Consider the following 27,214-nt stretch of genomic DNA (forward strand, 5'->3'; position numbering starts at 1 on the left):
ATATTTTTTCTGTCCCTTTCTCTCTCTCTTCTCCTCTGGCACCCCTGTAATACGGAAGTTGGTGCATTTAACATTGTCCCAGAGTTCTCTGAGACTCTCTTCATTTGTTTTCAATCTTTTTTCTCTTTTCTGTTCCACATCAGTGATTTCCACTCATCTGTCCTCCACCTCACTTATTCGTTCTTCTGCCTCCTGTATTCTGCTGTTGGTTGCTTCTAATGAATTTTTTACTTCAGTCATTGTATTTTGCATCTCTTCTTGCATAAGCTTTGTATCTTGTATTTCTGTGCTCAGTGTTTCCTGTGAATTATCCATCTTTGCCTCCAGTTTATTTCCAGTGTCTTGCATTATCTTCAGCATCAAGTCTGAAGTCTTTTTCCTGGAGGCTAAGAATCTCCTGATCACTTAGCTGTTTTTCTGGGGTTTTTTCTTTCTCCCTCATCTGAGTTATACTTCTCTGTGTTTTCATGTGTATAGGTTTTTGGTGTGGTGACCTTTTTGCAGACAATAGCATTGTAGCCTCTCTTACTTCTGGTGTCTGCGCCCCTTGTGGCTGAAGTTGGTATGGGGGCTTGCTGTAGGCTTCCTGATGGAAGGGACTGCTGCCTGCCCACTGGTAGGTGGGACTGATTCCTATCCTTCTGGTTGGTGGGGCTTTGTCTCTGGGTGAAATTAGAGGTGGCTGTGTGCCTGGGGGTTCTTTAGGCAGCCTGTTTACTGATGGGTGGGGCTGTGATCCCACCTGGATTGTTGTTTGGTCTGGGGCTTCTCAGGGCTGATGGATGGGGCCGGATTTTCCCAAAATGGCCACCTCCAGAGAAAGGCACGCTGCTGAATATTCCCAAGAGCTTTGCTTCCAATGTCCTTCCCCCACAACAAACCACATTCACTCCCTGTTTTCCCAGGAGATCCTCCAAGAACTGCAGTCAGGTTTGACCCAGATTCCTACGGAGACTTTGCTTTGTACTGGGATCCAGTGCACGTGAAAGTCTGTGTGCACTTTTCAAGAATGGGGTCTCCATTTCTCCCAGTCCTGTGGAGCTCCTGCACACAAGCCCCACTGGCCTTCAATGCCAGATGCTTCAGGGGCTCTTTCTTCCAGTGCCAGATCCCCAGGCATGGGGGTTTGACATGGGACTTAGAACCCTCACCCATGTAGGTGCGTCTCTGTGATACAGTTACTTTCCAGTCCGTGGGGCTTCCCACCCAGGAGGTATGGGGTTGCTTATATCACGTAATAGCCCCTTCTGCCTTGATGTGGCCTCCTCTTTGTCTTCTGGAGGAGGGTGTCTTTTTGAAAGTTTCCAGTCCATTTGGTTGAGGATTGCTCAGCATTTGGTTGTAATTTTGTTGTTTTTATGAGAGAAGTTGAGCTCCAGTCCGTCTCTTCCGCCCTCTTAATCCCGTCTAACAATGTTCTCTTTTTAAAAAAAAAGTTTTATTATAGTTGATTGTGATTTTTTTCATATACCTGTTAATCTTGAGGATTACAATGATTACATTTTAAATATTGAACCAGGCTTGTATCACTAGAACAAACTCCACTTGGTCGTTGTTTATAACTTATATAGTATATTAATCTATTTGTCTATTCTATTTGCTAGTATTTTGTTAAGGATTTTTTTTTCCTTTTTCCTTTAACTTGATTGTTAAGGATTTTTGCAGCCTTATCCATGATGGATATTTGCCTTTATTTTTCTTTTTATAAAGGTACTATCTTTGTCTGGTTTTGGTACCAAGGTAATACTAGCTTTATAAAATAAATTGAGAGATATTCCTTCCCTTCTGTTTTCTAGAAAACCTTGTGTAGAATTGGTGTTACTTCTTTTTTAAAAGTTTGGTAGAATTCTCCAGTGAAACTAAATGGGCCTGGAGATTTCTTTGAGGGGAATTTTTAAATTATGAAGTCAATTTTCTTAATAGTTATAGGACTTTTCAGGTTATCTGAGAAGCTTGTAATAATTTGTGTTTTTTACCTAAGTGTCAAATTAGCAACTACATTTGGTCCTAGTAGTCTCTAATATCTTTTTTTTTTTTTTTTTTTTTTTTTTGTCTTTTTAGGGCTGCACCTATGGCACATAGAGGTTCCCAGGCTAGGGGTCAAATCGGAGCTGTAACTGCTGGCTTATGCCACAGCCACAGCAACACCAGATCCAAACCACATCTGGAACCTACACCATAGCTCACAGCAATGCCAGATCCTTAACCCACTGAGCGAGGCCAGGGATCAAACCTGCGTCCTCATGGATACTAGTCAGATTCGTTTCTGCTGAGCCATGACAGGAACTCCCCTATTATCTTTTTGATGTCTGTAGTGGTATCTCCTATTTCATTCCTGATAGTGGTAATTTATGTCTATGTTTTCTTTGTCAGTCTTGCTGGAGATTTGACAATTCCATCAGTAATTTCAAAAAATTTGGTTCCACCTTTCTCTGTTGTTTTCTTGTTTTCCTTTTCCTTGATTCCTGCTCTGCTCTTTATTGTTTCCTTCCTTTTGCTTGTTTTGGGTTTACTTCATTCTTCCTTTTCTATGTTCTTAAGGCTTCCCATTTTTTAATTTGTTTCAACAATGTTTGGGCTTGCTTAGTGAAGCATGGTTATGATGGCTGCTTTAACATTTCCGTCAGATAATTCTAGCATCTCTGTTATGTTGATGTTGGCATCTATTGATTGTCTCTTAATTCAGTTTAAGAAAACCCTGGTTCCTCGTATGATGAGTGATTTTTTATTTAAACCTGGCTATTTTAGATAGATACATGGAACTTGGGTCTTACTTAAACCTTCTATTTTACCTGGCTTCTTCTGACACTGCTCTGGCAGGGAGCAGGAATGACTCCTCATTGCTGTTAGCTGTGGGTAGCCAGTGGGGGAAGGGGAGGGAGAAGACTCCTTTACTGCAGGACAGGGGCAGGCTTTCTAGATCCCTTCCAGGCCTCCACTCACAGCTCCCTGCCTCGTTACGGCTCCGCACATGGCCTCTGAGACACCACACAAACGTGGTGCACCATGGCAGTGGTATAAGTCTGGACTCTCCACCAGGCTTCCTCTGACACCATTCCTGGTGGGGGGCGGACATCTCATTACTGCCAGGTGGGCATGGAGTGTGTGCTCCCCACTTGGTCTCCACTCTCACCTCATGACACCCAGCAGGGACAAAACTCCCCTCCCTCTGTGTCTGTCTCTGATGTCTCCCAGCAGGGACATTGAGTGGAGAAGTCTATGCTCCCTGATGCTCTTGCTGGTGTGGTTGTGGGCGGGTGTTTTCCCTGGTGTTCGGTGAGTGTCTGAAAGTTCCATGGTTCCAGGTTCTCTGGCTGCAGGGAGCAGGCCTCGGGGGAACTTCTGTGTCTTCACCAGTCCTGTTTCTGGGTAGCTGCCTTCTTCAGCTCCTAGCCTGGCATATCTCTAAGGAGAAGAGCAAACCCAGGGGGCTCGCCAGCTTTCATTCCCGTGTCCTGGGAGACCCTCGAGGCCGCCTCCTCCTCTCCGTCTTCCAGGGTCTCTTATGTTTGTTGTGTCTGTGATGTCCAGTGTTTTGGGTTGTACTTAGTGGGAGGAACAGGGAAAAGTATGTCCACTCCTGCCGAGACCAGCTCAGCAGGCGAGGGCTGAAGAACGGGTGCTGGGAAAGGAAAAAAGTTAACATAAAACCAGACACAGAGACATTTATCTTAATTAAAGGTGGGAACTGGGGGACTCAAGGTCTCAGGGACCAAGAGCACCGCTTCAACAAACCACACTGCTTTTATTGCGCTCTTTAGGATTATGTCAAGTGAGAAGGGGGCTATAGGTGCAGGATATAGGGGTTTTTTTTATTATTATTTTAAAAGTTCTTTTATTATTTTAAAAGTCACATAGCTGGTAGATGGTTAAGCTTTTACTCTGACCTCTAGGCATTTAACAATCATTAGCATTTGAGGAAGCCTGGCGTCAGCTATCTATGCATAACATCTAGAGAACCAGCATTGTGCTTCCGCAAAACACAAAAGGGCATGCCTATCTGCAGCAACCCAGTGTGCCTAGGTTTGCACCTTGGTTCTCCTTGCTGATGCATATCCTGCTAACAACCCCTCATAAACCCCTTGGGGCCATGAAGCTCATCTTCCTCTTATTCTTGAGAAGACATGTCATGCTGTGCAAACGGCGTGCCTGTCTGCACAGGTCCAGCGTGTCTAGACCAATGCATTATGTCCTCATGCAGCTGACCACGTGAATAACTTATGCCTTTAGGTCTTTGCTCTTAAGCTTAAGTCATTTGCCAGCACTGCGACTGTTTTTCAAGCAGGAATATGGGGTAAAGTCAGGCAGGACAAGATGGAGTTTTCAGCATAGAAAACAGGAGCCAAGAGGCTCAGAAAATATTGTAGAAACATGCCTCCCGGCATGCTCCATCTTCCCAGAAGCCAAACACCTCTTTTTGCTGAGTCTTCTTATTGACTGTAAGCCGCATGAGAAGAGCAGGCCTATAACATAGTTTTGTATCCCCTGTCAGGCCCGTGCATGTGTAGTTAATAGTTACTTGTAGGCTGGCTGATTTGGCTGTTCACATGGTAGCTGGACCTCGCAGAGAAAAGCATTCTGAGAACTGTGACTAAGAGAGACCGTCGAGTGTCTTGCTGAACTTTTCCCATCTGTGGCCGAGGAAGGGCTCACTGGGCGCCCAGCTGCCTAAAGACAGGGCAGAGATGCAAAGCCGCGAGCTGCTGCGGTTGGGCTAAGGCCTTGCCATTTCATGGGGAGCCGCCCTCTGGGAACTTGCAGCCCGGGGTCCAGAGCGCCCACCCCATGTCTCCTTTGCAACAGGAGGACCACGACACTATGGAAGCCGATCTGGACAAAGACGAGCTGATCCAGCCGCAGCTCGGAGAACTCTCAGGCGAGAAGCTTCTGACCACGGAGTACTTAGGAGTAAGTACCACACGGCGCGGGTGTGGACCCCGAAATAGAAAGGAGAGATGGGTCACTGATGGATGTAGTGTCTGCAATAACACACACACGGGTTTGCTTTGATCTGTTACGCTACCGTGTTGATGAGAAGTTCTGTGGTAGCCAACTTGCTCCCGGGGGCCCTGCAGCTCACAGAGGCCTGAGTTACTGTCCTAAACAGGCCCTCGTGTGACCAGAAGGTGGTTAGAGCGTAACTAAAAGGTGCACCAGAGTCTCCAGAACATCCAAAGGTAGCCCATCCTTAGTAGAAACCATCTACCTGTCCAGATTCTTTTCTTCTTCTTCTTCTTTTTTGTTGCCCCCACCCCCACCATGGCGCATGGAGCTCCCAGTCCAGGCATCAGATCTGAGCCACAGTTGCATCCTGCAGCCCAGCTGTGGCAACACCAGATCTTTTAACCCACTGTGCCGGCCTGGGATCAAACCTCCATCCTGGCGCTGCAGAGATGCTGGTGTTCTCCTCACGCCACAGCGGGAACTCCCACCTGTCCAGCATCTTGATTTTTGGATGCCTTGTCCCTGAGAAGGGAAGATGGCAGCAGGTTTGTCAGCCATCAGCACACAGATGATGGCTGAAGCCATCAGAGCAATGAGGTTGCCCCCCCCCGGGGGGGGGTGCACCAGCACGTCAGGACGCGGGGGACAGACAGAAAGTGAACAGACAGACAGAGAGGCTGGAGGCCCAGGAGAGTACAGTGCCACGGAAAACAGGAAGCAAGGATGTTTCAGGATGGGTTGAGTGGTCAGTCCAGGAGGCACACACCTGCGAGGGGCTGTCATTTGAGCTCCTCGATGGCCGTAGTGCTCTGGGAGCCACTCGTTACCCCCTCACCAGCTGGACCAGGAAGGGTGTGAGTCGGGGGAGCTGCTGGTTGGCGGGGAGAGGATGGGGCATCGAGGGCCTGCCAGTGTCTCGTGAAACCTTGATGAGAGAGCACACGGGTGAGCAGGTGAGATGCTGGGGTGTGAGGCTTCTGAAGGCAGGAACAGCAGCAAGGGACAAGGACCCATCCAGCCTGAAGCCCTGGGATGGACAGCTGAGCACACAGGAGCGAAGGCCATATTCAAAAGGACTCCTGGAATTTTGAAGCTAATGGTCGACTGGGTCAGATTCATGGGCCCTGAAATCCTCTCAAGGTGGGCAGGTTGGTGTTGGAGCTGGGAGCCAGGCTCTCAACAGTTGGCTACAAAGACGGTGACTCGGGCAGGAAAAAGATGGCGGGTGCCGGTGGCGTGAACCTTTATGGGGGCAGGTAGAAGCAGAAAGCACCTGACTTGAGTTCCCCTTGTGGCTTAGGGGTTAAGAACTTGACATGGTATCTGTGAGGATGTGGGTTCAATCACCGGCCTTGCTCAGTGGATTAAGGATCTGGCGTTGCCACGAGCTGCAGTGTAGGTCAAAGATGCAGCTCAGATCCAGCGGCAGCTCTGATTCAGCCCCTAGCCCAGGCACGTCCATATGCCACAGGTGCAGCCGTAAAAAGAAGAAGAAAAAGAAAGCAAGACCTGACCTTTCCCATTGCTGCCCCCGTCCAGGCCATCTTCCCTCGCCCTGGGCACTGGTCTCCTGGTCACCCCATCCTGGTCTTCCCCCTCATTCGGGAAATGTCCAGGCTGGGGTCAGTCTGTGCCAGGAGGACTTGAGGTTGGAGGGCAGCCAGAGGCCCACTGGTGAGGGCATCACAGGCGAGGGTTTTGGGCTTTATTCTCCATGAGCTGGGAAATCGCGGGCAGGTGCAGGGCAGGGGAGTGGCTCCGTTTGACTTAGGTTTTACTCCCTTAACCTGTCTTCACCCTGGGCGCCTTGTGGAGAAGAGGCTAGGGGGTAAGAGTCAAAGAGGGGAGATGACTTAGGAGGCTGGGTGACCACCGGACCCCCAGTCCTGCACAAGGTCAGCTGCCTGTAGCCTGTCACTGTCCCTAGGAATGACTCAAGGATCAAAGGAACCTGACCGCGGAGGCTCCGTTGCATTAGGTCAGGCGGAGAGGTGTTCGAGAAGGGCCAAAAGTGAGGCCCGCGGGGTTCCAGGCTGTTGATGGGAGTCTTGAGCCCTGACTGGGCCTTTGTTTCCCGTTGGAAGAGCACTGGCTTTGTCAGGAAAGGCCTGTGCTCCGTCCCTTTTCAAGGCCAGGCCCTTGTGCTTCGTGGCAGGCGATGGGGGGGACAAGAAGGCAGGTTGCTGGGGCTTCTTGGGAGGGTGGCGGCGAAGCTGTGGAGAACCCGGCCCCCAGCCGTGGGGCTTTGGCACAGACACCACCGCACGAGAGGGTCGGCAAGGCTCTTCAGACCGAAGCCCCCATGTGGCCCCTCGGCTGAAAGGCACTTAGCGCCTCTGCACGATGAAATGAGATCTTATATCGAAGTGGTGAAGATTATTTTTTTTTGTCTTTTAGGGCCGCACCCATGGCATATGGAGGTTCCCAGGCTAGGGGTCCAATCAGAGCTGTAGCCACTGGCCTACGCCACAGCCCCAGCCACGTCAGATCCAAGCCTCGTCTGCAACCTACACCACAGCTCACGGCAACGCCAGATCCTTAACCCACTGAGCAAGGCCAGGGATCGAAACCGCAACCTCATGGTTCCTAGTCGGATTCATTTCTGCTGCGCCATGACGGGAACTCCAGATATGGGGACGATGTTTAACAGCACCAACGAAAACAAGGTGTGGAACCTGCCAGGACAACCAGTTTAATCGTGCAAGTCGGCCAGGTGCAAAGGGGACAGAGCTTTCAAATCAACCAGCAGCCCTGGCGTGAGGGCATCTGAAAATGGTGTCATTGTACCGGAGCAGGCAGTTCCCATCTCCTCAGAGCAGAGGTCCTGTTCTCCCGGAAGGAAGTACTTGGAAAAGTTGCGCACGTGTTCGTTTCTGTCGTCGGGGTCGCTTTTCAGTGGCAGCGTGAGTGCGGCGAATGAAGCATGGAAAGGGTTTGTCACGTGGACGCCAAGACCAAGTTAGAGCTCCCTCGGCTGCGGTGACAAACGACCGCAAGCCGGACGGCGTAAAACCACCCAAGCGTGTTCTCTCCCGGTCCTGGAGGCCAGACCTCTGCAGTCAGGCAGCAGCACAGCCGCCTCCGAGGCCTCGAGGCGGGAATCTGGCTCTCACAGCGTCTGGGGGCTTCACTGGCTTGTGGCTGCGGAACCTCACACGCTGCCTCCATGTCCACGGGACCGTCTCCTCTGTCACTTACGATGACACTTGTCACTGGATTAGAGCTGCTCTAGGATGATCTCCTCTCAGGAGCCGTCTTTAAATTACAGGCAAAGACTTTTTATCCAGACGAGGCCACATTCACAAGCCCCGGGGCTGGCACATGGACAAAGCGGCTAGGGGCCACCTTTCGACCCACTGTACCAGTCGCCACGGGGTCTCACGTTTTACTAGAAGACTTACTGTTTGAGGAGTTCCCATGGGAGCTCAGCAGTAATGAACCTGACTGGTATCCGTGAGGACGCAGGTTTGAGCCCTGGCCTCGCTCAGGGGGTTAAGGATCTGGCATTGCCATGAGCTGTGGTGTGGGTTGCAGACTCAGCTCAGATTCTGCATTGCTGTGGCTGTGGTGGAGGCCTGCAGCTGCAGCTCCACCTTGACCCCTAGCCTGGGAACCTCCATATGCCACGGGTGCAGCTCTCAAAAGACAGGAAAAGAAAACTTACTGTTTGAGTGGCAACCGCTGAGGTTATACGGACACTCCCCACTTTGCTCTCTTTGTTCCTCAGGCTTCCTCAGCTGCCCTCAGTCACCCAGTCTTGATTTGAAATTGCCAGCCGGCCAGCACCCTGAGCTCCCCTCACCTGCCCACCTTTGGCTCTGGTGGTTGCCTCGGGGGCTGTGCGCTCACACCTGCCAACTGTTTAGGGAAACGAGGGAACCTGGCAGAGAGAGAAGGTGCTGCATTTCATGAGGGCATGGGCGCCCCCAAATCCCAGCTCGCTCCTCCCATCCTGATGTACTAGGTCCATGATACCTTGTTCAAGGTCAGCAGGAAGTTGGGGACCTTTGTGAAAGTCGTATTCAGAAAATGTGCCTTGAACCTGTGCCATTTGCCTATCACACAACAGAATGCCGGGAAAGTTTGACAAGCGCTCATCTTCCAGACATTTCCATGGTTCGACCCAGGGCAGATAAGACTGTACGGGCGAGGAGGGGTCGGTGGGTTGATGGGTATCGTCCTGTGATGGCAGCGCTGGCCCCGGGTTTCTCAAAGCCCCAGACCACTGAAGGTGGCTTAAAAATAGTCCAGGCCCCAGCCCTTCCGTCCTTACCCTAATCCCGGGAGAGTTATCCTACACAGCAGTGAGCTACTAGTGTGGGGGTGGGTGGAGGTGCAGGGAGGGCGGCTGCCAGGGTGTCCAGGGATGGACGGAAGCCTTTCCCAGGATTCCTGGGCCCAGTGGCTCGCCCCCGCCCCTGGGCATTTCTGGCCGGACCCCTGCAGGGCCGCACTGACGGCGGTCTCACCCTCCCAAGTGCAAGCTCTGGTGCCCAGGCCGTGAAGATGCTGATGATCACAGGGCACTCCGGACGCTGGCACAGGCTTGCCTGAGCGTGTGGTGGTCCCAGCAGACGTATCATTTACTCCTAATTCCGGTGAAAAGCAGCAGCGTTTTGTGCTTCTTCTTCAGAAGAGGCCGTGATCAGCAGCAGGTCAGGACTGATGATTTGCCGGCTTCTCCTTGCTTGGTTATTTCTGAATTTTTCAGAATCATCTGTATTCCCCCAGATTATCATTCAATTCTTCCTTAAAAAAAGAAGGCCCCGATTTAAATATCTTTGTCACTGTGGTTAAAGAGGTATAGATATTTATCACAGAACCTCAGGGTTTTGTTTTTCTTTTGCCGTTTAAACTGTTTGGTTTCCTTCAACAGCAGTCGCAGGCGTGTCTTGAATTAATCGGGCAGAGTCCTAGGCCAAGGCCTGCGCTCAGGGCTCCCACATCCGATTCCACCTGTTTAATCCTCCCAACAGACGGTGGGGTCGGTCCAGCTAGTATCGCATTTTAGATGAGGAAGCTAAGGCTGAGCCAGGCTGAGGAGCCTTCTCGAGTGTTCTCTGAGCCTGCTCACTCTTTACCCCTAAGCTAGGCCGCCTCCTGGAAGACCTGCCATCTTCCAGGGGCCTGCATTCTATTGACGGTTCCTGTGTGGTCTAGTTTTTAAGCATAAACTCAGTTTGGGGGAGGGGTGCCTGTTCTCGATGCTAATTACTTCCTTTCCACACTGTCTTTCTCCCCAAGTGTGTTTAGTTTTCCAGAAATCTCCTAAAGCAGGAGTCCTGGCCCCAGGAATCTGTATCTTTTTTTTTTGTGGGGGTTATCTTTTTTTTTTTTAGGGCTGCACCCGCAGCATATGGAGGTTCCCAGGCTAGGGGTCTAATCAGAGCTGTTGCCACAGCAACGCCAGATCCGAGCCAGGTCTGCAACCTACACCACAGCTCATGGCAATGCCAGATCCTCAACCCACTGAGCGAGGCCAGGGATCAAACCCTCAATCTCATGGTTCCTCGTCGCATTCGTTTCCGTCGCACCACGATGGGAACTCCCAGGAATCTGTATCTTCATTACTCCCTTCGGAGGTTCTGGAGCCTGAGTCTGGGCCGTGGAAACCCTGCCACTTGGGCAGACCTCAAGATTAATAGGGCCTCTGCGCAGGGAGTGGGTGCAGCTGGCAGGGGCGGGGCCCAGCACCTCGGACCCGGGGCAGAGGCCTGAGGCACCTGCAGCAAAAACCCAAACCAGAAAAGGAAGGGCCTCAGTTTCCAATTTTTTCTTTTCTGTTTCTTTCTTCCTTCCTTCCTTTTTTTTTTCCAAATTTGATCTCCACATTGGGATTTTTTTTTTCTTTTCACACTTTTCAGTCAGCTATTCCTGTTCTGCCTCACTCTGACAGTTGCGTCGACTGCAAATAAGACAACCTGAAAGTTGAGAGTTAAGTTTTATTTGGGGTGAAATTAGGACCTAAGCGGGGAGACGGCATCTCAGGGAGCCCCAAGAAACCGCTCCGAGGAGGCGAGGGGAGCTAGGATAGGTGAGTTTTTGCAACAATAGGGAGGTGGTAAGAACCAAAGATTTACAGACAATTTACAGAAAACCAGTTCTGTGGGGAGACGGAAAGGTCTGGGCTTCCTGGAATCATTCCTGTGATACGCTTTTCTGAGTTCCCTCGGGGCTCCCTGGCCCACCCTTGGGAGTGGCTGTTCTCACCAGTGACCTCGGTGACGTCTTTTGTTTTGTCCACTAACTACAGCGCAGGAGGCAGTATTTCAGGTAGCTCTGAGATATGCCCGCAAGAGGCAAGGGGGGAACCATCCGGATCTAAGTCCTAAAGGGGAAGGGGGAGGCGCCTGCAGCCAAGCTCACATTTTGCAGAAGTTTGCGGCTGGTCTCGCGAAGGTGCCGCTAGTCCCAGACATTAGTCATCGTGGAAGGATTTTAGTGTTTTTCTAGATATGAGGAGATGCAAGAATCGGGCTCCTAAAATCTTCTCCTGAAGATACCTGACAATCTGAAGGCCTGTTCTTCCAGTTTTCCCAGGGCACAGAGGGCCTCACGCCTGGTCTCCAGCCTGAGCTCCACTCAGTGGGGGCTGCAGGTCAGCAGCTGCCGTGGCTCATGTTTTACTCCATGTAGAGGCCGATGGCAAGCGCCAAACTCCAGTTCACAGTTGAAACATCAGTTGGAACTAAAAATCCATAGTCTTTTTTTTTGTTGTCTTGTTAGGGCCCCACCTGCAGCATGTGGAAGTTCCCAGGCTAGGGGTCTAATCGGAGTTACAGCTGCCGGCCTACACCGCAGCCACAGCAACACCGGATCCAGGCTGCACCTGCGACCTACGCCACAGCTCACGGCAACGCCACCTCCTTAACCGCTGAGTGAGGCCAGGGATCGAACCTGCCTCCTCACGGATACCAGTCGGGTTCGTTACCACTGAGCCAGGATGGGAACTCCTAAAAGTCCACATTCTTACGTATGAAAACACAACCTACCAGGCACGCGGGGTGTGGGGTGGGGGGAATCTTCCCCTGCAACTATTCCAAATCCTTTTCTTTTTCAGTGTGTTTCTGAAATTCTTTTTTCTGACTACAAAAGAAATGTATGCTTATTGCAGAAAAGTCAAGAGTAAACACAGTATAAACAACCCGATGATAATTCTACCCGCCCAGAGATGGTTCCCTGCCTTCCCTCCCCCCCATCTCTGTATCTCATCTCCTTGTCAGTCGGGATTGCGCTCAACCGCAAACAGCAGAGTCCAGCCTTATCAGCCCCCAGCCCATCAGGAAGAAGAGAAGATCCAGGTTGCGTGGAACTTCCAGTCCGCAGGCTTCGGGGGGGGCCCTTCCCCCCACCCCCACCCCACGTTGCATTTTTTCTTTTTGTGTTCATCCCTGTGGCATGTGGAGATTCCCAGGCCGGGGACCGAATCCAAGCCGCAGCTGCAGCTGCAGCAACCCCTGGATCCTTTCACTCGCTGTGCCCCGCTGGGGATTGAACCTTCTGCAGGGACCCGAGCTGCCGCCGTCAGGTTCTTAACCCACTGCACCACAGTGGGAACTCCTTGGAGGCCTTCTTTCAAACAGAGGAAAACAAAGTTAAGTGTAAGAGGAAGCAGTTAGCATGAGAAGGAGAAAATAAATCCGTCAAATGCAAATGTTTAAGAACTGACAGATACCACACACAAAAAACTAATGTTTTTATTAACCAGCTGCTTGCCGCACACCTCAGAGGCTTCTTTCCCAATGTTTTTGAAACCCTCTGATTACCTCTACACATGGGAACAAGTTAATATTTTCTACAGAGAAAGAAAAGGGCACTAGTTGCTGGGTTTGCCGAGGGAGGAACGCGCAGGGCCTGGTTGGTAAAGCAAGAGAGACGTACGAGGGCATCCGAGGGGCACGGGCCGAGCGGCAGATGGCACCAGCCCCGACTGCGACGAGGTGCTGGGCTTATAACGGCTCTGTGGCGGGAATCTGTGGCTGGATGGAGTTCATGGCGGGAACGTGTGGCAGGAAGGACGGAGGAGGAGGAGAGGGAGGTCGAGGGAGGGGTAGGGGGTCGAGTCTGTGACAGAGGGCAGTTAGTCCTTGTAGGTGGTTAACCGCTGCTCCCCATTGTGGGAGAGGGTGTAGACCATGTGCTGGGCTGTCCCCATGTCCCCATGTCCCCTGTCCGCAGCAGGTCTCCAAGGTCAGCAGCCACATTCGGGGGGTGGGGGTCTGACTCCATCCTCCTGGGAACCTATCACTTGTCAGACCTTCCAGTACTATGTTTAATCCAATTACGTTTCTTATTAGTGATCGGTTAGACATTTTTCTTTCAGCTTCACATTGAGTTTTCGGTAATACTGCTAGTTTTTCGGGTTGTTGTCAACTTTAAGAAAACCATCCTCAGATTTCTTTCAAAAAAAAAACCGGAAGATCTGGGAGCATTTCAAGTTTTCTTGCACCCTAACTCTTCATAAATACTCAGCATAAGGAATTCCCAGAAGCCCCTTCTCCACCAGGACAGCTGGCGATTATGTGGCTGTGCACAGAAGTGACTGGGAATCATAAATGTTTCCCGCTGAACCCCAATTACACGTCACCCAGATTCAGCATCCTCTTAGCCGAACTCCAGCTGCCTCTGGCCATGCCAGCACCCTGACGGGGGTGTGACAGAGGAGGTTGCAGTAGAAAGAAACAGCAGCGTTAAGTGACAGCAATTAAAACATGCTGCTTTTGCAAATTTTACAAAAACATATGACCCTGTGACCACAGTGCTGGGGTCCTGGTGGGGCTGTAGGAGCTCAGAATCGGTGCAGCGGCCCTTCCTTCACAGGCCTGCTGCCTCTTTGTCATAAGATGATGGCTGTAGCTCCTGGCACAAACCCATAATAAAGTCAGGAGGAAGGTCACCCGTGCAGGCCGGCCAGATCCATCCTCTCTCTCTACAGGGTTTTCCTGAAGCTCCGTCTGGAGACCTCCCCTTACTTCTTACTGGTCGGAACTCAGTCACATGACCCCTAGCTGCAAGGGAGTCTGGAAAGTTTTTTTTTTAGGGTCAAACCCACAGTATATGGAGGTTCCCAGGCTAGGGGTCTAATTGGAGCTAAAGCTACCGGCCTTTGCCAGAGCCACAGCAACGCAGGATCTGAGCCGAGTCTGCTACCTACACCACAGCTCATGGCAACACCAGATCCTTAACCCACTGAGCAAGGCCAGGGATTGAACCCACATCCTGATGGATGCTAGTTGGGTTCGCTAATCGCTGAGCCATGACAGGAACTCCTGGAAAGGTATTTTTTAAATAGACACATTCTGTGCCAACAAGGTCAGCGTGCTGTTGGTCAAGAAAGGGAGAGTGAGTATTGCATGGACAGCTAGCGGTGTCTCCAGCTTCCCCTTGTTTTCCGTGTGTCAGACGCATTGTATGCCTGGATTTTCTTACAAAAACTCATACTGCTCTATAGCACATCAGAGTTGCTTTAAGTGATTCACCCATACTCAAAAACTAGTAAATGGGAATTTTTTTTACCGAAATTGACATGTGTTGACCATCTTTTACTACTGAATAAATTTCATTCCGCTAAATCATATGCTGCATTTTTTTTTTTTTGATTGTGGTTAAATATGGTTTTTTTGTTTTCTGTTTTTTGGTTTTTTTAGTAGCAGAACCTTTTTTTCCAACAGTCTCCATCTGTCACACAGATGGAAGCTGCGTCCCTTTGCTGAGCAGGGAGCTGTCAGGAACCCTTGCTCTTCTCTCCCAAGAAGCCCTGAAGGCCCTCGCCACACACAGCACGTTATGGGTAGATACCCTGTGAGATCTTTCCACCTCCTTTGCAGCAGAGGCTCCCCGAGGACCTGGAGCCTTGGTGGGCTGCTCTGTGCTCCCCGCAGGCTCGGGGGATTGTGAGGTGCACGGGAGACAAGCCCTCTGGGAAGCACTGGTCTGAGGCACTGAGCGCCTAACACAGTCATGCTGGGCCCTCACCAACCTGTTCCCCAGGGGCCTGCCCAGTTTCCGCACCCCCTGGAGAGGACAGAGGCCACCCTCCTTAGGTTGGCTGACAGCGTTTCCCAAAGGCTAGAACCCTCTCAAACATCAGTGTTGTATTCTCTCTCCTCTAGAAGAGAGGATTTGGGAGGAACTGGGAGGGGGGAGCCCGGAAGGACAGAGGAGCGGGCAGGAGGAGGCAGGGGGCTAGCAGCCTGCACCCTCGCTGTCTCCCTCTTCCAGCCGCTTAAGACTGCGCCTTCTTATCTCCGCCTCCCGTGGAAGGACCTGGGTGTCCCGCCTGGCAAAACGAGGGAAAAAGAGAAGGCTCACGTGGTCCTCGGGTACCATTGGATATTGGACTTAAGGGGCCTGCTCTGGTGAGGGGGGAGGGCATGTAAATTTGACTCTAGATTCTAGATGGGGACAGCGGACAGAAAGGAAGTCAGTGAGGAAGCAGTTAAAATGACCGCCTTCTGCAAATTTCACAAGAGATATTAAGGCAGGTGAAACTGCATTTTGGTGTTTTTTTTTTTAGGGCCGCACCCATGGCATATGGAGGTTCCCAGGCTAGGGGTCTAATCAGAGCTACAGCTGCCGGCCTACACCACAGCCACAGCAACGCCAGATCTGAGCCATGTCTGTAAGCTCACACGGCTCAACAGCAATGCCAGATCCTTAACCCACTGGTCGAGGCCAGGGGTCGAACCTGTGTCCTCATTGATGCTTGTTAGATTCGTTAACCACTGAGCCATGACAGGAACTTCTGAAACTGCATTTTAGTTCTTATTTGGAAAGCTTCATTATGTTTCATTACCTCCAAGGGGCAGCGCCCCCTCCCCCTCCTGTCCGCCTTCCCCTTCACAGCCCCCTCCCCCACCCACCCCCACCAGCCTGGCCACTGCGCTGGGAGGCCTAGTGAGTCTCTCCCAGAGGAAGCTGGCCCTTTTTTTCTTCTTCCTACCTCAAGTACTAGATAAACCCAAATAACTTTACAGCAAAAATCCAGAGATTAAAGATGTAACTCCAATTAATTTTTGTTTTACTTTTATTTTGAAATAATTATAGACTCGCAGGACTTTGAAAAAGTTAGAGGCCTCGTGCACGGGCCACCCAGCTGGGACTGGCCCAGTGGGGCCTGTAGCAGGTATCAAACTGGGAGACTGATGCTGGTACAATCCACAGACTTTATTCGGATTTCACCTGTTTTACTGTGATTTCTTTTTTAAACAATTTTTCTTAATTATCAACATAATATAACCACAGTGTAGAAAACTCGAAAAATAGTGAGTTTCTCCCAGAGGAAGCTGGCCCTTTTTCTCTTCTTCCTACCTCAAATACTAGAAAAACCCAAATAACTGCTAGTCAGATTCGTTTCCGCTGAGCCACGACGGGCACTCCTCAGCTTCAGTTATGCAGCATCTTCCATATTTTGGATTCTTTCTCTGGGGTTTAACACGCGAGGATGTGAACATTTTTGATTCTTGATATACATGTCAAAATACTCTCCAAAAGAAAGTCTCAAACTTCCATGACACTGACAAACTATTGTCAGAAATGGATGGAATCATTTCTTTACTTGTCACTCATTTAATAATTAAAGAATGATACCTTTTTTGTAAAGTTGTAGTTTCTAGTTACTTGTAAAGCCGATTATTTTTTCTTCCTCTCTTTACTGGTGATATTTTCTATTTTGTGACTTGTCTGTTTGAATTCTTTACCCAATGATCTATTTAGTGTTTTACTTATTGGTTTGTAAGCACGCCTTCTTTAATGAAAATTTTACCCTTTAATCTGTTAAATATGCTGCAAATATTTCTTCCTAGTTTTTTTGTTTTACAGTTAATCTGGCTTGTCTTTAAAATACTGCATATGTGGAAATGTTATTTTTTTTTATGAAACCAAATTTATTTGTCTTTTTTCCTTCTCACTTTCGAAGTTAGCCCTCTCCAGAGATACAAGTTACTATTTTCTTTCTTTCTTTCTTTTGTCTTTTGTCTTTTTAGGGCTGCACCCGCAGCCTATGGAGGTTCCCAGGCTAGGGGTTGAATCAGAGCTGTAGCTGCCCGCCTGCACCACAGCCACAGCAACGCCAGATCCGAGCCACGTCTGTGACCTACACCACACCTCATGGCAACACCGGATCCTTAACCCACTGAGCGAGGCCAGGGATCGAACCCGCAACCTCATGGTTACTAGTTGGATTGTTTCCGCTGCGCCACAAGGGGAACTCCACAAGTTACTATTTTCAACTATTTTCTTCCCTTTTTTCCATGGTTTGATTTTTTTTTTTTTAATGTATACTGCTAAATGGTGTAATATGCAAACCTAGAGGGTTTTTTCCCCAAATATTCTGTTTAATCTGAATAATCTGGGGTGATCCTTCCTTGCTTATTTGCAAAACCTCTTATTACTGTAAATTAATTTCTCCAGCCCTCTTTCCTCTTTGCCTCCACCAGATCATGACCAACACGGGGAAGGCGCGGCGGAAAGGGACGGCGGGCATGCAGTGGGGTGGCCCTGAGCCCCTGCGCCGGCCCGTCACCCCCGGGGGCCACAGGACCGGGTACCCAGCGTAAGTCCGGGCTAAAGGAAGCGGGGATTTACCTTCTTAAGCTTTGTTGTGATTAACCGCAGTGTAAGATGTATGTATTTTAAAATTCAAAATAAAATGGTCATATTGAAAAGCACTTATCTCTTTATTATGTATCTTTTGCGGATTTTTGGAAAGGAAAGAGGTTGGATTTCAGGGTCTCCAAGGACCGCTTTACAGCCTCGATTCAGGAGGAGCCTGGTGTTGGGCCAATGTGATTCCAAAGGAAAAGACCAGAAAGAATAGCAGGTCTCCCCAGACTCGTGCTCTTTTCTGCAGCACCAGGCCCTCTGTTGGGACGGACTGGCTCCATAAAATGGCATCAGCTTTTTTCTAGATGACTTTTTAAAGCAGCTGTATGCATTTTTGGCTGCCAAGCCTTATTCATTCTTTATAGACTCGCTCCTATTTATGTAAACAAATCTAGTCTGGTGACCCAGAGCCTCTAGTCTCCCTGGGGACCTGGGAACCTGACCCCCAAGGGCTCCAGGGGAGCCCCAGGCTGGGCAGCCCAGCTTGGGTAGGGAGAAACTTCTTCCGTGGTCTGGGTGCCTCTTCTCCTGTCTGGACAGAAACAGGTGCAAATGAGGGAGTTACAGAGAGCAGGGGAAAACCCTACATTTAGTCATTTAGTAAACGTGGGCCATGAAACATTTCAAATGAGTGTGACGTATTTTACTTAGTTATCCTCCGTAGCCAGGCAGTTTGGTTGTTTCCAGGTTTGCAGTGAGCAGCCAGGGATTCGGCAACAAACAAAACACAGAAATGCCGGCCCTTGTAGGTCTCTGTGTGCAGAGGGAGGACCCGGAGCCCCAGCACGCAGAGCGGGTGGGGTTTGGTTGCCCATCTGGGACCTGAGCTGTAAATACCGTGTTCTGAGATCTGTTTGATTTCAGAACTAGTCGTCGTGTGCTTCATATTTCAAGGTTTTTGTTTTTAATTATTGATGTATAAACTACTATCATGCCTTTTTCTCTGAAACCTACAACCCGTATTTTTTAACCTATGGAAAAGTGGAAAGAATATTACAACGAAGAGCTGCCAGCTGTTAGCATTTTGCCCCGTTTGCACTCTTTCTCTTGCTTGCACGCTCTCTCACGCTCTCTCTCTGCATAATATAACATTTACACACTGAACCGCTTGAAATAAGGTGGTATCTTTTCAGCGCACATCTCCTAAGAATATCCTTTTACTTAACCACATGTATCACGCCTAAGAAAGTTAACATTTAATATTGTAGAGTATATGTATACACTATATTATATTTAATAATAGTATATTTTATATAGTATACAAATACCGCCTAATTGTCCCCCAAATATCATTTGCATCTGAGGGAGTTTGTATTTTTTTTTTTGATCCAGAACATAGCAAGTGCCAATAACTAGTAAATCCAGTCTATAAATATAATATCTTTTTGAGTGGAAGTAGTAACAGGACTTAATACAATTTATCTGGCTTGAGATGGGAAGAGGACACTGAATCACCATTTTAAAAATTACTTTTATATTATTATTATTATATTGTCTTTTTTAGGGCTGCAACTGTGCCATATGGAAGTTCCCAGGCTAGGGGGCAAATCAGAGCTGTAGATGCCAGCCTACACCACAGCCACAGCAATTCCAGATCTGAGCCTCGTCTGCAGCCTATACCATAGCTCACGGCAGCACTGGATTCTTAACCCACTGAGCGAGGCCAGGGATCAAACCCACATCTTCATGGATGCTAGTCAGATTTGTTACTGCTGAGCCACAGTGGGAACTTCTAAAATTATTTAGAAAACCTCAGCTTCACAGAGAGGCCAACAATAACATAAGTGTATTTCATCAGAGATAAGGGGAAAGAGAATAATAAATATAAGATCTAACCAATGGGCAAAGTTCATTCTTGGGTCAAATATTCTACCGTGTAAAGAGGAAAAAGAGGACATTTTTCCATTCCAAGTGGTCCCCTGACTTGCGGAAGTGGTCCCTGCCAGGAACGAGCGCGCCTCATTTGCCTGAAGTGATGGGCTTTCCCACTCTAATGAAGCAATTGTCCCACCACCAGCTCCCTGCATCGGGCCAATTCAGCAAACTTTATAACGCTTCTGTGTGCCAATTGCTAGGGGTGCAAAAATAAACAATGTGGTTCGTGCCCTCAGAAGCACACAGAGTGAGCCCCTAGTAACGGGGAGAGACAGAGGCTGTAAGGCAGTAAGCAGGTGACTGCTGAGTGTTGGGGTACCCCACGCCAGCCTAAAGTGACCATTCGGGATCTTCAGGTCAGCCGCTTAAAATAAAAAAGTTTCTACATCTCCACGTGCAACCAGCCCCCTCTGATAATCCAGCATTGCCAGGAGTGTAGGTAAATCAAGAATCTCCGTAATCTTGGGGACACTGACCACAGGCATGACACGCGTTCCAGACGCTGGCACTTTTGCAGTCACTGCTCCCTCTCCTAGGCTGTAATGCTGAGAAGTAATCAGATACTGGCAGATAGATAGATAGATAGATAGATAGATGACGGTATTTTTTTGAAGCATTACTTATAAAATGAGAAATAGGGAGTTCCCATTGTGGCTCAGCGGTAACAAACCCAACTAGATCCATGAGGACTTGGTTCAATCCCAGGCCTCGCCCAGTGGGTTAAGGATCCGGCCTTGCTGTGGCTGTGGTGGAGGCCAGCAGCTGCAGCTCCAATTCAACCCCTAGCCTGGGAACTTCCATATGTTGCAGGTGTGGCCCTAGAAAGCAAAATAAATAAATACATTTATTTATTTTTAAAAAATAAAATGAGAAATAATCTAAATGTCCAAAGTAGGAGGCTGGCTAAATTATATAGCCGCACAAAATAGTGTTGAAAATAATGTTTCAGAAGAATATTTAACCCATAAGAAGAGCCTCTCGAAACATAGCTAAGTGAAAGAGCAAATTATAAAATAGTGTGGATCTAGCCTGCAGGCCACATATGGTGATCCCAAGTTGTTGTTGTTGTTTGTTTGTTTTAAAGTATGAATTTTTTTTCTTTTTACTGCTGCACCTGTGGCACATGAGACTTCCTGGTCTAGTGGGTCGAAGGAGAGCTGCAGCTACCACCTACACCACGGCCATGGCAACACCACATCCCAGCTGCAGCTTGCGGCAATGCCCGATCCTTAACCCACTGAGCAAGGCCAGGGATCGAACCCGAATTCTTGTGGACACCGTGTTCTTAACCTGCTGAGCCACAAGGGGAACTCCCCAAGTTGTTTTGTTATGTTTATATTTGAATTTTAAAAAGAGTGAAAAGTAGCCAATGTTAATAGGGGTTCAGGAGGGCAGGACATTCTGTATTGTTCTATGATAACCACTGGTCTTAAAATCAAAAAATCCCGGAGTTCCCGTCGTGGCGCAGTGGTTAACGCATCTGACTAGGAACCATGAGGGTGCGGGTTCGGTCCCTGGCCTTGCTAAGTGGGTTAACGATCCGGCGTTGCCGTGAACTGTGGTGTAGGTTGCAGACGTGGCTCGGATCCCGCGTTGCTGTGGCTCTGGTGTAGGCCGGTGGCTACAGCTCCAATTCAACCCCTAGCCTGGGAACCTCCATATGCCGCGGGAGTGGCCCAAAGAAATAGCAAAAAGACAAAAAAAAAAAAAAAAAAAATCAAAAAATCCCTGGCCTCGCTCAGTGGGTTAAGGATCCAGCACTGCTGTGAGCTGTAATGTAGGTCACAGACCATGGGTCAGATCCCCTATTGGTGTGGCTGTGGCCGTGGCATAGGCTGGCAGCTGCAGCTCCAATTCAGCCCCTAGCCTGGGAACGTCTATATGCTGCAGGTGCAGCCCTGAAAAGAAAAAAAAAAAAAAAAAAGGAAAGAAAAAGAAAAAAGAAAGCTTGAAAATAAGGACCACAGTCGCCCCTGTGCAGTGTAGGTGCCCCCACCCCAGCATCTCCTCTCTGCCCGGCCACTCACCCATCACCGCCCAAACTCCACTCCTTCATTCAGCACCTTTTTCGCTCCATCTTCACCAGGCTCCTGTCTCCTGGGCTCCCTCGCCCTCTGGCCCTCTGGCTGCTTCCCTGCCCCATCCTCCTGTCCCCTTGCAGCCCACGTGACCTGGAGGTGTCTTCAGTGAGTGATGCTGTCACATGGGTGACCTCCTAGTTTCTGACCCTGTAGGACCCTCGGCATCTGTCGCAGTTGCTCTTGCTGACCCCACGCCTGGTCACTCTCCCACCTCCGTCCCTCAGCCACTGTGGGCCAGTCCCCGACTCGCAGCCTCTCCCTCCTGCCCTGCTGAGTTCTGCAGGCCTTGGAAGCTCCCCCTCCCATCTTGCTGGTTCTCTGGTTCCCAGTATGCTCAGCTGACACCTAGATATTTCACTTCGGCCCGGACTCGCCCCCACGCCCCTGGTGCCAGCCGTGTCCCTCCAGCACCCCCAAGGCAGCATTTCCTGTATGAACACCCTCTGCTGAGCCCCCTGCTTCAGCGAATGGCATTTATACCCCAAGAGACACGCGCCAGGATCCCATCCCGAGGGCCACCCAGCCCCCCCTCCCACCTGCTTTCCTGGCTCTGGTCCTTCCTCTCTGCCCTCCTGAGCCACCTCTTTCTCCCGAGCTGAGCAAAGCCTCCTGACCGTTCTTGCCCCGGTCCGCCCTCCACAACCCAGTGATCTTTCTAGCACGTCGTCATGGAGTCTCATTTCTGCGACTCCTGTTTCTCTTAGGGACTGAATCTAATCAAACCCTGGCTGCCCCCCAAGCCTTGGTCCTCAAAGCCCCAAACTCCCCAGAACACCCTGTACCCTTCAGCCTGCTTTTTTTTTTTTAATGGTGCCTTAAACCTTTCTATGACAATACAGCATAAGTATATGCTTTTTTTTTTTTGGTCTCTTCACCTTGCTGGTGGAGCTACCTCTGCCAGGAAACCTTCCTTCTTTTGCAAATTCGAGGGTTTAGGATTGGCTGGGTCACACACACACAGGCTTTCTTTCCTGCCTCACAGGGCATTTAAGTGTCTGGCTGTCTTTGCTACTGGAATTGACATTCGAGAACAGCCTTTTCATGGGGCCCAACCGTAGGCAGGCCTGGTGCATGCTGCCATGGTGTGTCCCCACCAAGCCCTTGCTGGAGTTGGTGGCTCATGTCCCCTTGTTGAAGGGGAGTGAGTGCCCTACTTCTGTGGGCTCGCTGAAGAACTTTCCTTGGGGTGCAGGCTGACCCAAGGTGCCACCCCACATCCTGTCTGCTGTCTGTGATGCTCTCACCCAGACCCCCTGTCTCCCGCAGGCTCCTGATGCGTGTCTGCTGGATGGAGGGGTCTCCACCGACCCAGGGGCCAGCATCAGGCCCTGTGCACACCATTAGGTAGCACACCAGAGAGTACGCACGTCTTGTTCTGCCTGTTGTCACAGCTGACGTGACATGTCTTTTCGGATTGAATTCATCCCTTGGCTAATCTGCTTCATCCTTGGAGGAAAACCCAGAAGACTGGTCCTTGAAACTCTGTGGTTGAAGTGTTATGCTCCCATGTCACCCAAAGCCAAAAGATGCAGTTGTGTGTTTTGGAAACATAATAAACCGTATTTCACCGTAAATGCACAAGAGCTAACACGAGTGACGTAAGGACACGTCCTTGTTTCTCACAGATTTTTTTTTTTTTTTTTTTTTTTTTTGTCTTTTTAGGGCCGCACCCACAGCATAGGGAGGTTCCCAGGCTAGGGATCGAAGTGGAGCTGTAGCCGCAGGCCTACGCCAGAGCCACAGCAACACGGGATCCGAGCCGCATCTGCAACCTACACAACAGCTCACGGCAACACCAGATCCTCAACCCACTGAGAGAGACCAGGGATCAAACCCTCAACCTCATGGTTCCTAGTCGCATTCGTCTCCTCTGTGCCATGACGGAGACTCCTCTTACAGAGATTTAATGTCTGTCAATATTTGTTAAACAAAAGACTTTAAGGTGCTTCTGTTTCCTGTATTTGCAATGCTACGCAGTAGCCAGCAATCAAATATCTCCTAACTACCCGTATTTATTGCTGCTTTCTGTTTTCTCCTCCAGGCTGGAAGACCGTCCCATCCCTTCTCAGACGGTGCAACACGCCAGAAATGGCTGCCTCCCATCCCTGCCAAACGCCCACCTTCCTGTCTGCAAGGGGGGCAAGCCTGGTGCTTCTGAGCCTTGCATTTCCTCTTCATGTAAGAACACTGGCAGCATGTGGGGGGCAGCCCTGGGACTGTGGGCAAATCCGAGACTGTGGGCAGCTCTGGGACTGGGGAGCAGCCCTGAACCTGGGGGCAGTGCTGGGACTAGGGAGCAGCTCTGCGACTGGAGGGCAGCTCCAAGACTTGGGAGCAGCTCTGAAACTGGGAGGGCAGCGCTGAGACTGGGGAGCAGCTCTGGGACTGGGGAGCAGCCCTGAACCTGGGGGCTGCTCTGGGACAGGTGATGCCTAGAATCTTATGAAGCAGCAGCAATTACAGACCCAGAACAGCCTCATACCTGCTCCAGAGAAGCCCTCCGATCTCAGCCACTGCCCTGTGTCATGGAGGCCCAGGGCCTGTGATCGCACAGCTAGACCTGACCCTGGGCTTGTCCTCCAGACCTCTGTGAGAGCCCTATGTCCAGTGTTCACGTCTACAAGCTATTATTTGGCCAAGATTTCTGATTGGGAAAAACTGTATTTAGTTTAATGTGATATTTTGAAGCAGGAATCTCAGAAGGACACAGATCTATGACTCTGTGACCAAGCTTTAAGTTCCCCCAAACTCTGGTGCTGCGATGGTCAGCCACATGTTAGAAGGCTGGATTGAGTCAGAAATGTGCGACTAGGTGGAGTTCCTGAATCCGACCAGGAACCATGAGGTTGCGGGTTCGATCCCTGGCCTTGCTCAGTGGGTTAAGGATCCAGAGTTGCCATGAGCTGTGGTGTAAGTCACAGACGCAGCTCAGATCCTGTGTTGCTGTGGCTCTGGCGTAGACTGGTGGCTATAGCTCTGATTTGACCCCTAGCCTGGGAACCTCCATATGCCATGAGAGAAAATGGCAAAAAGAAAGAAAATGGCAAAAAGAAATTTAAAAAAGAATAAAAAAAAGAAAAGAAATGTGCGACTAGGGATTTTGAAGCATCTAGTCGAGTTCACCGGAGATTGATGAGGGGAGAAAATCTACTTTTTAGATGCCAGAAAAAGAAAATATGCTTTGAGTTAGAAATGGGCAAAGGTTGTTTTGTTTTGTTTTGTTTTTTTAATTTTCAAGAGGAAATTAAAAGGATATGAACAGGTCCAATAAGACTCTAATCTCCATTCAAATAGGAAAAACAACAGAGGAGCAGGTCAGATTCCAGTTCCAGAAACATCTGTGAGCTTTTGTATCAGACGCTTCTGATCCCTGATTCCAAGCAGTAGGCCTGGCACAGAGCCAGAAGAAAGTCTGGCTGTTTGGTGACCCGGGGAGAAGGTCTCTTGATCATAAGCAGTTTTTCAGGTTTTGCCAACTTTGATCATCTGTTATTTTACAGGTGTTTTTGTTAGAGCTACAAATATTAATATGCCTTCTCTAAGAAATGATCAGCTCAATAATTTATCCAGAGTTTCTGCTACCTGGTGGGGGGTTTAGGTGGTCTAACAATTTTTGCCAACTTGACCTAATGCTCTTGAGTTTAAAATGATTTCAGGAGTTCCTGTCGTGGTGCAGTGGTTAACGAATCCAACTAGCAACCATGAGGTTGCGGGTTCGATCCCTGCCCTTGCTCAGTGGGTTAACGATCCGGTATTGCCGTGAGCTGTGGTGTAGGTTGCAGACGCGGCTCGGATCCTGCGTTGCTGTGGCTCTGGCCTAGGCCAGCGGCTATAGCTCCAATTAGACCCCTAGCCTGGGAACATCCATATGCCGAGGTAGTGGCCCAAGAAATAGCAAAAAGACCAAAAAAATAAATAAATAAATAAATAAATAAAATAAAATGATTTCAAATTCTGGAGAATTCCCATCGTGGCTCAGCAGTAGCAAACCCAATTAGTATCCATGAGGACAGGAGTTTGATCCCTGACCTCGCTCAGTGGGTTAAGGATCTGGCGTTGCCATGAGCTGTGCTGTGGCTGTGACATAGGCCAGCAGTTGCAGCTCCAATTTGGCCCCTAGCCTGGGAACTTCCATATGCCCTGAGCGCAGCCCTGAAAAAAAAAAAAAATTATTTTAGACAAAATTTCTCCCTTGGAGAAGCCAAGTGGGTAGGTTAAAGGTTTTCCCGAAGTCATTTAATGAGTGTGGTTTCCATTTCTGCTGGAGATTCTGTTCTTTCTTCCTTGCACCGACCCCTTGCCCCATGCATGGACCCCATCTGGCCTCGCCGCCGCCGCCGCCGCCACCCTCTCTTCCTCTTCTCACCCCGCCTCCACGCGAGGATGCGGGCGCACAGGCTTCCACTGATGTGCTTGGAATGCTGTGTTGAGCCTGCTTGTGAGGCTGCGTCTGGCTGCCACCGTCGAGGGAAGAAGGGGACAGCAGCGGGCTGCGTGGCCGTCCTCATCCTCGCTGTCTTCACTCCTTCCCTGGCCACAGCGCATCTGACTCCCTCTTGGTCCTTCTGTCCATCCGGTCCTGCGTCTCCCGCCTTTCCCGTCCCTTCTGTGCTCCTGCCCACCCTCGTCCCCCACTCCCATCCTGGCCTCGCCCCAGGTCCCCTCACTTGTCCCTTGCTACTGAGGCTGGCCTCCTGGCCTTCACTCCACTCATGCCAGGAATGAATGCCCACACCTCGATGCCACCCCCTCTCTCCCCCCCCCCCGGCTCCATGGCCCACATGTCGGGTTTGTTCAAGGTGCCCCTTCACACCTGTGCATTGCCCACACTGAGGCGTGGCTCACGATGAGGATACTGGCATCCTCAAACTGCTTGAGCAGTTGAATGAGGGGCCAGAAGGTACATTGCTTCTAAGCCAAGGACCCAAAAGGATATAGTTCCCAGAAGGAAAAGCCAAGAATGCGATTTCTGATTTCGCAAGGTACTGGCCTGAGGAAAGCTGATTCTCATTTCCCCGTCAGCCAAGACCAAGATATCAAAATCACATGCCTCGTCCATGGGCCCTGGAGGGAAAATGCCAGCCCTGTTGGAAATGAATTACCAGGCAGGGAAACAGTAGTTGGTCCCCGGAAGCCTCAGGTGCGGGCTCACGGCTGCCCTTCTCCCGCCCCCAGCTCTTCCAGCAGCGCTGTTTCTGAGGGGGTGGGGATGGGGGGGCCTCTGAAAGTCAGCAAGAGACACTCGGGGGCTGGCTGCTGCTTGGTGACTGAATCAAGAGGACCTCAGAGGGTCTCCAGAGAGCCCAGCTTGGTTCCTCCTTCCTCTTGCCAGGGGGCTTTGCCGCTGCCACCCTCCATCACCTGCCCAGGAAAGCGATCCTGACCCTGGAGGCCTGCCCTGCCCGCCCGCTGGGCTCCGTCTTATCACATCATTAACTCATGGGATTTTCCGTGTATGGCCCAGCACTCGGGTGCGGGTCTGCTCAGCTGTTTTATACGCTGAAGTCTGGTCTCCTGGGCCTTATTATCAGCCCATTGAGCAGAGAACACAGACAGGCTGGCCAGTTGCCCACTGCTAGCAGAGCAGAGAAGCCTGAAGTTCTTGTTCCGGTCCCAGTTCTGGATGGCGTCTGTCGCCTGTGGATTGTAAATAAAGCCACAGCCATTGGGTTCCGTACCAGAAGCTGAGTCCTGGTTTGGGTCGAAAGGCA

General features: G+C 50.1%; 1 protein-coding gene across 7 annotated transcripts in view; it reads left to right on the forward strand.

Annotated features, from left to right (window-relative positions):
* The window catches only part of ARMC9 (armadillo repeat containing 9), a 172,707-nt gene that overhangs the window by 134,602 nt on the left and 10,891 nt on the right, over positions 1 to 27,214 (forward strand). For all 7 annotated transcript variants that reach the window (XM_021074827.1, XM_013984568.2, XM_021074826.1 and 4 more), the window contains 3 exons: positions 4,804 to 4,908; positions 17,382 to 17,497; positions 23,545 to 23,681. In XM_021074827.1, coding sequence (XP_020930486.1) covers positions 4,804 to 4,908; positions 17,382 to 17,497; positions 23,545 to 23,681 — 358 coding nt within the window. The remainder of the gene's footprint in view (positions 1 to 4,803; positions 4,909 to 17,381; positions 17,498 to 23,544; positions 23,682 to 27,214) is intronic.

This window comes from Sus scrofa, chromosome 15, assembly GCF_000003025.6.
Source record: "Sus scrofa isolate TJ Tabasco breed Duroc chromosome 15, Sscrofa11.1, whole genome shotgun sequence".
NCBI classification, from domain to species: Eukaryota; Metazoa; Chordata; class Mammalia; order Artiodactyla; family Suidae; genus Sus; species Sus scrofa.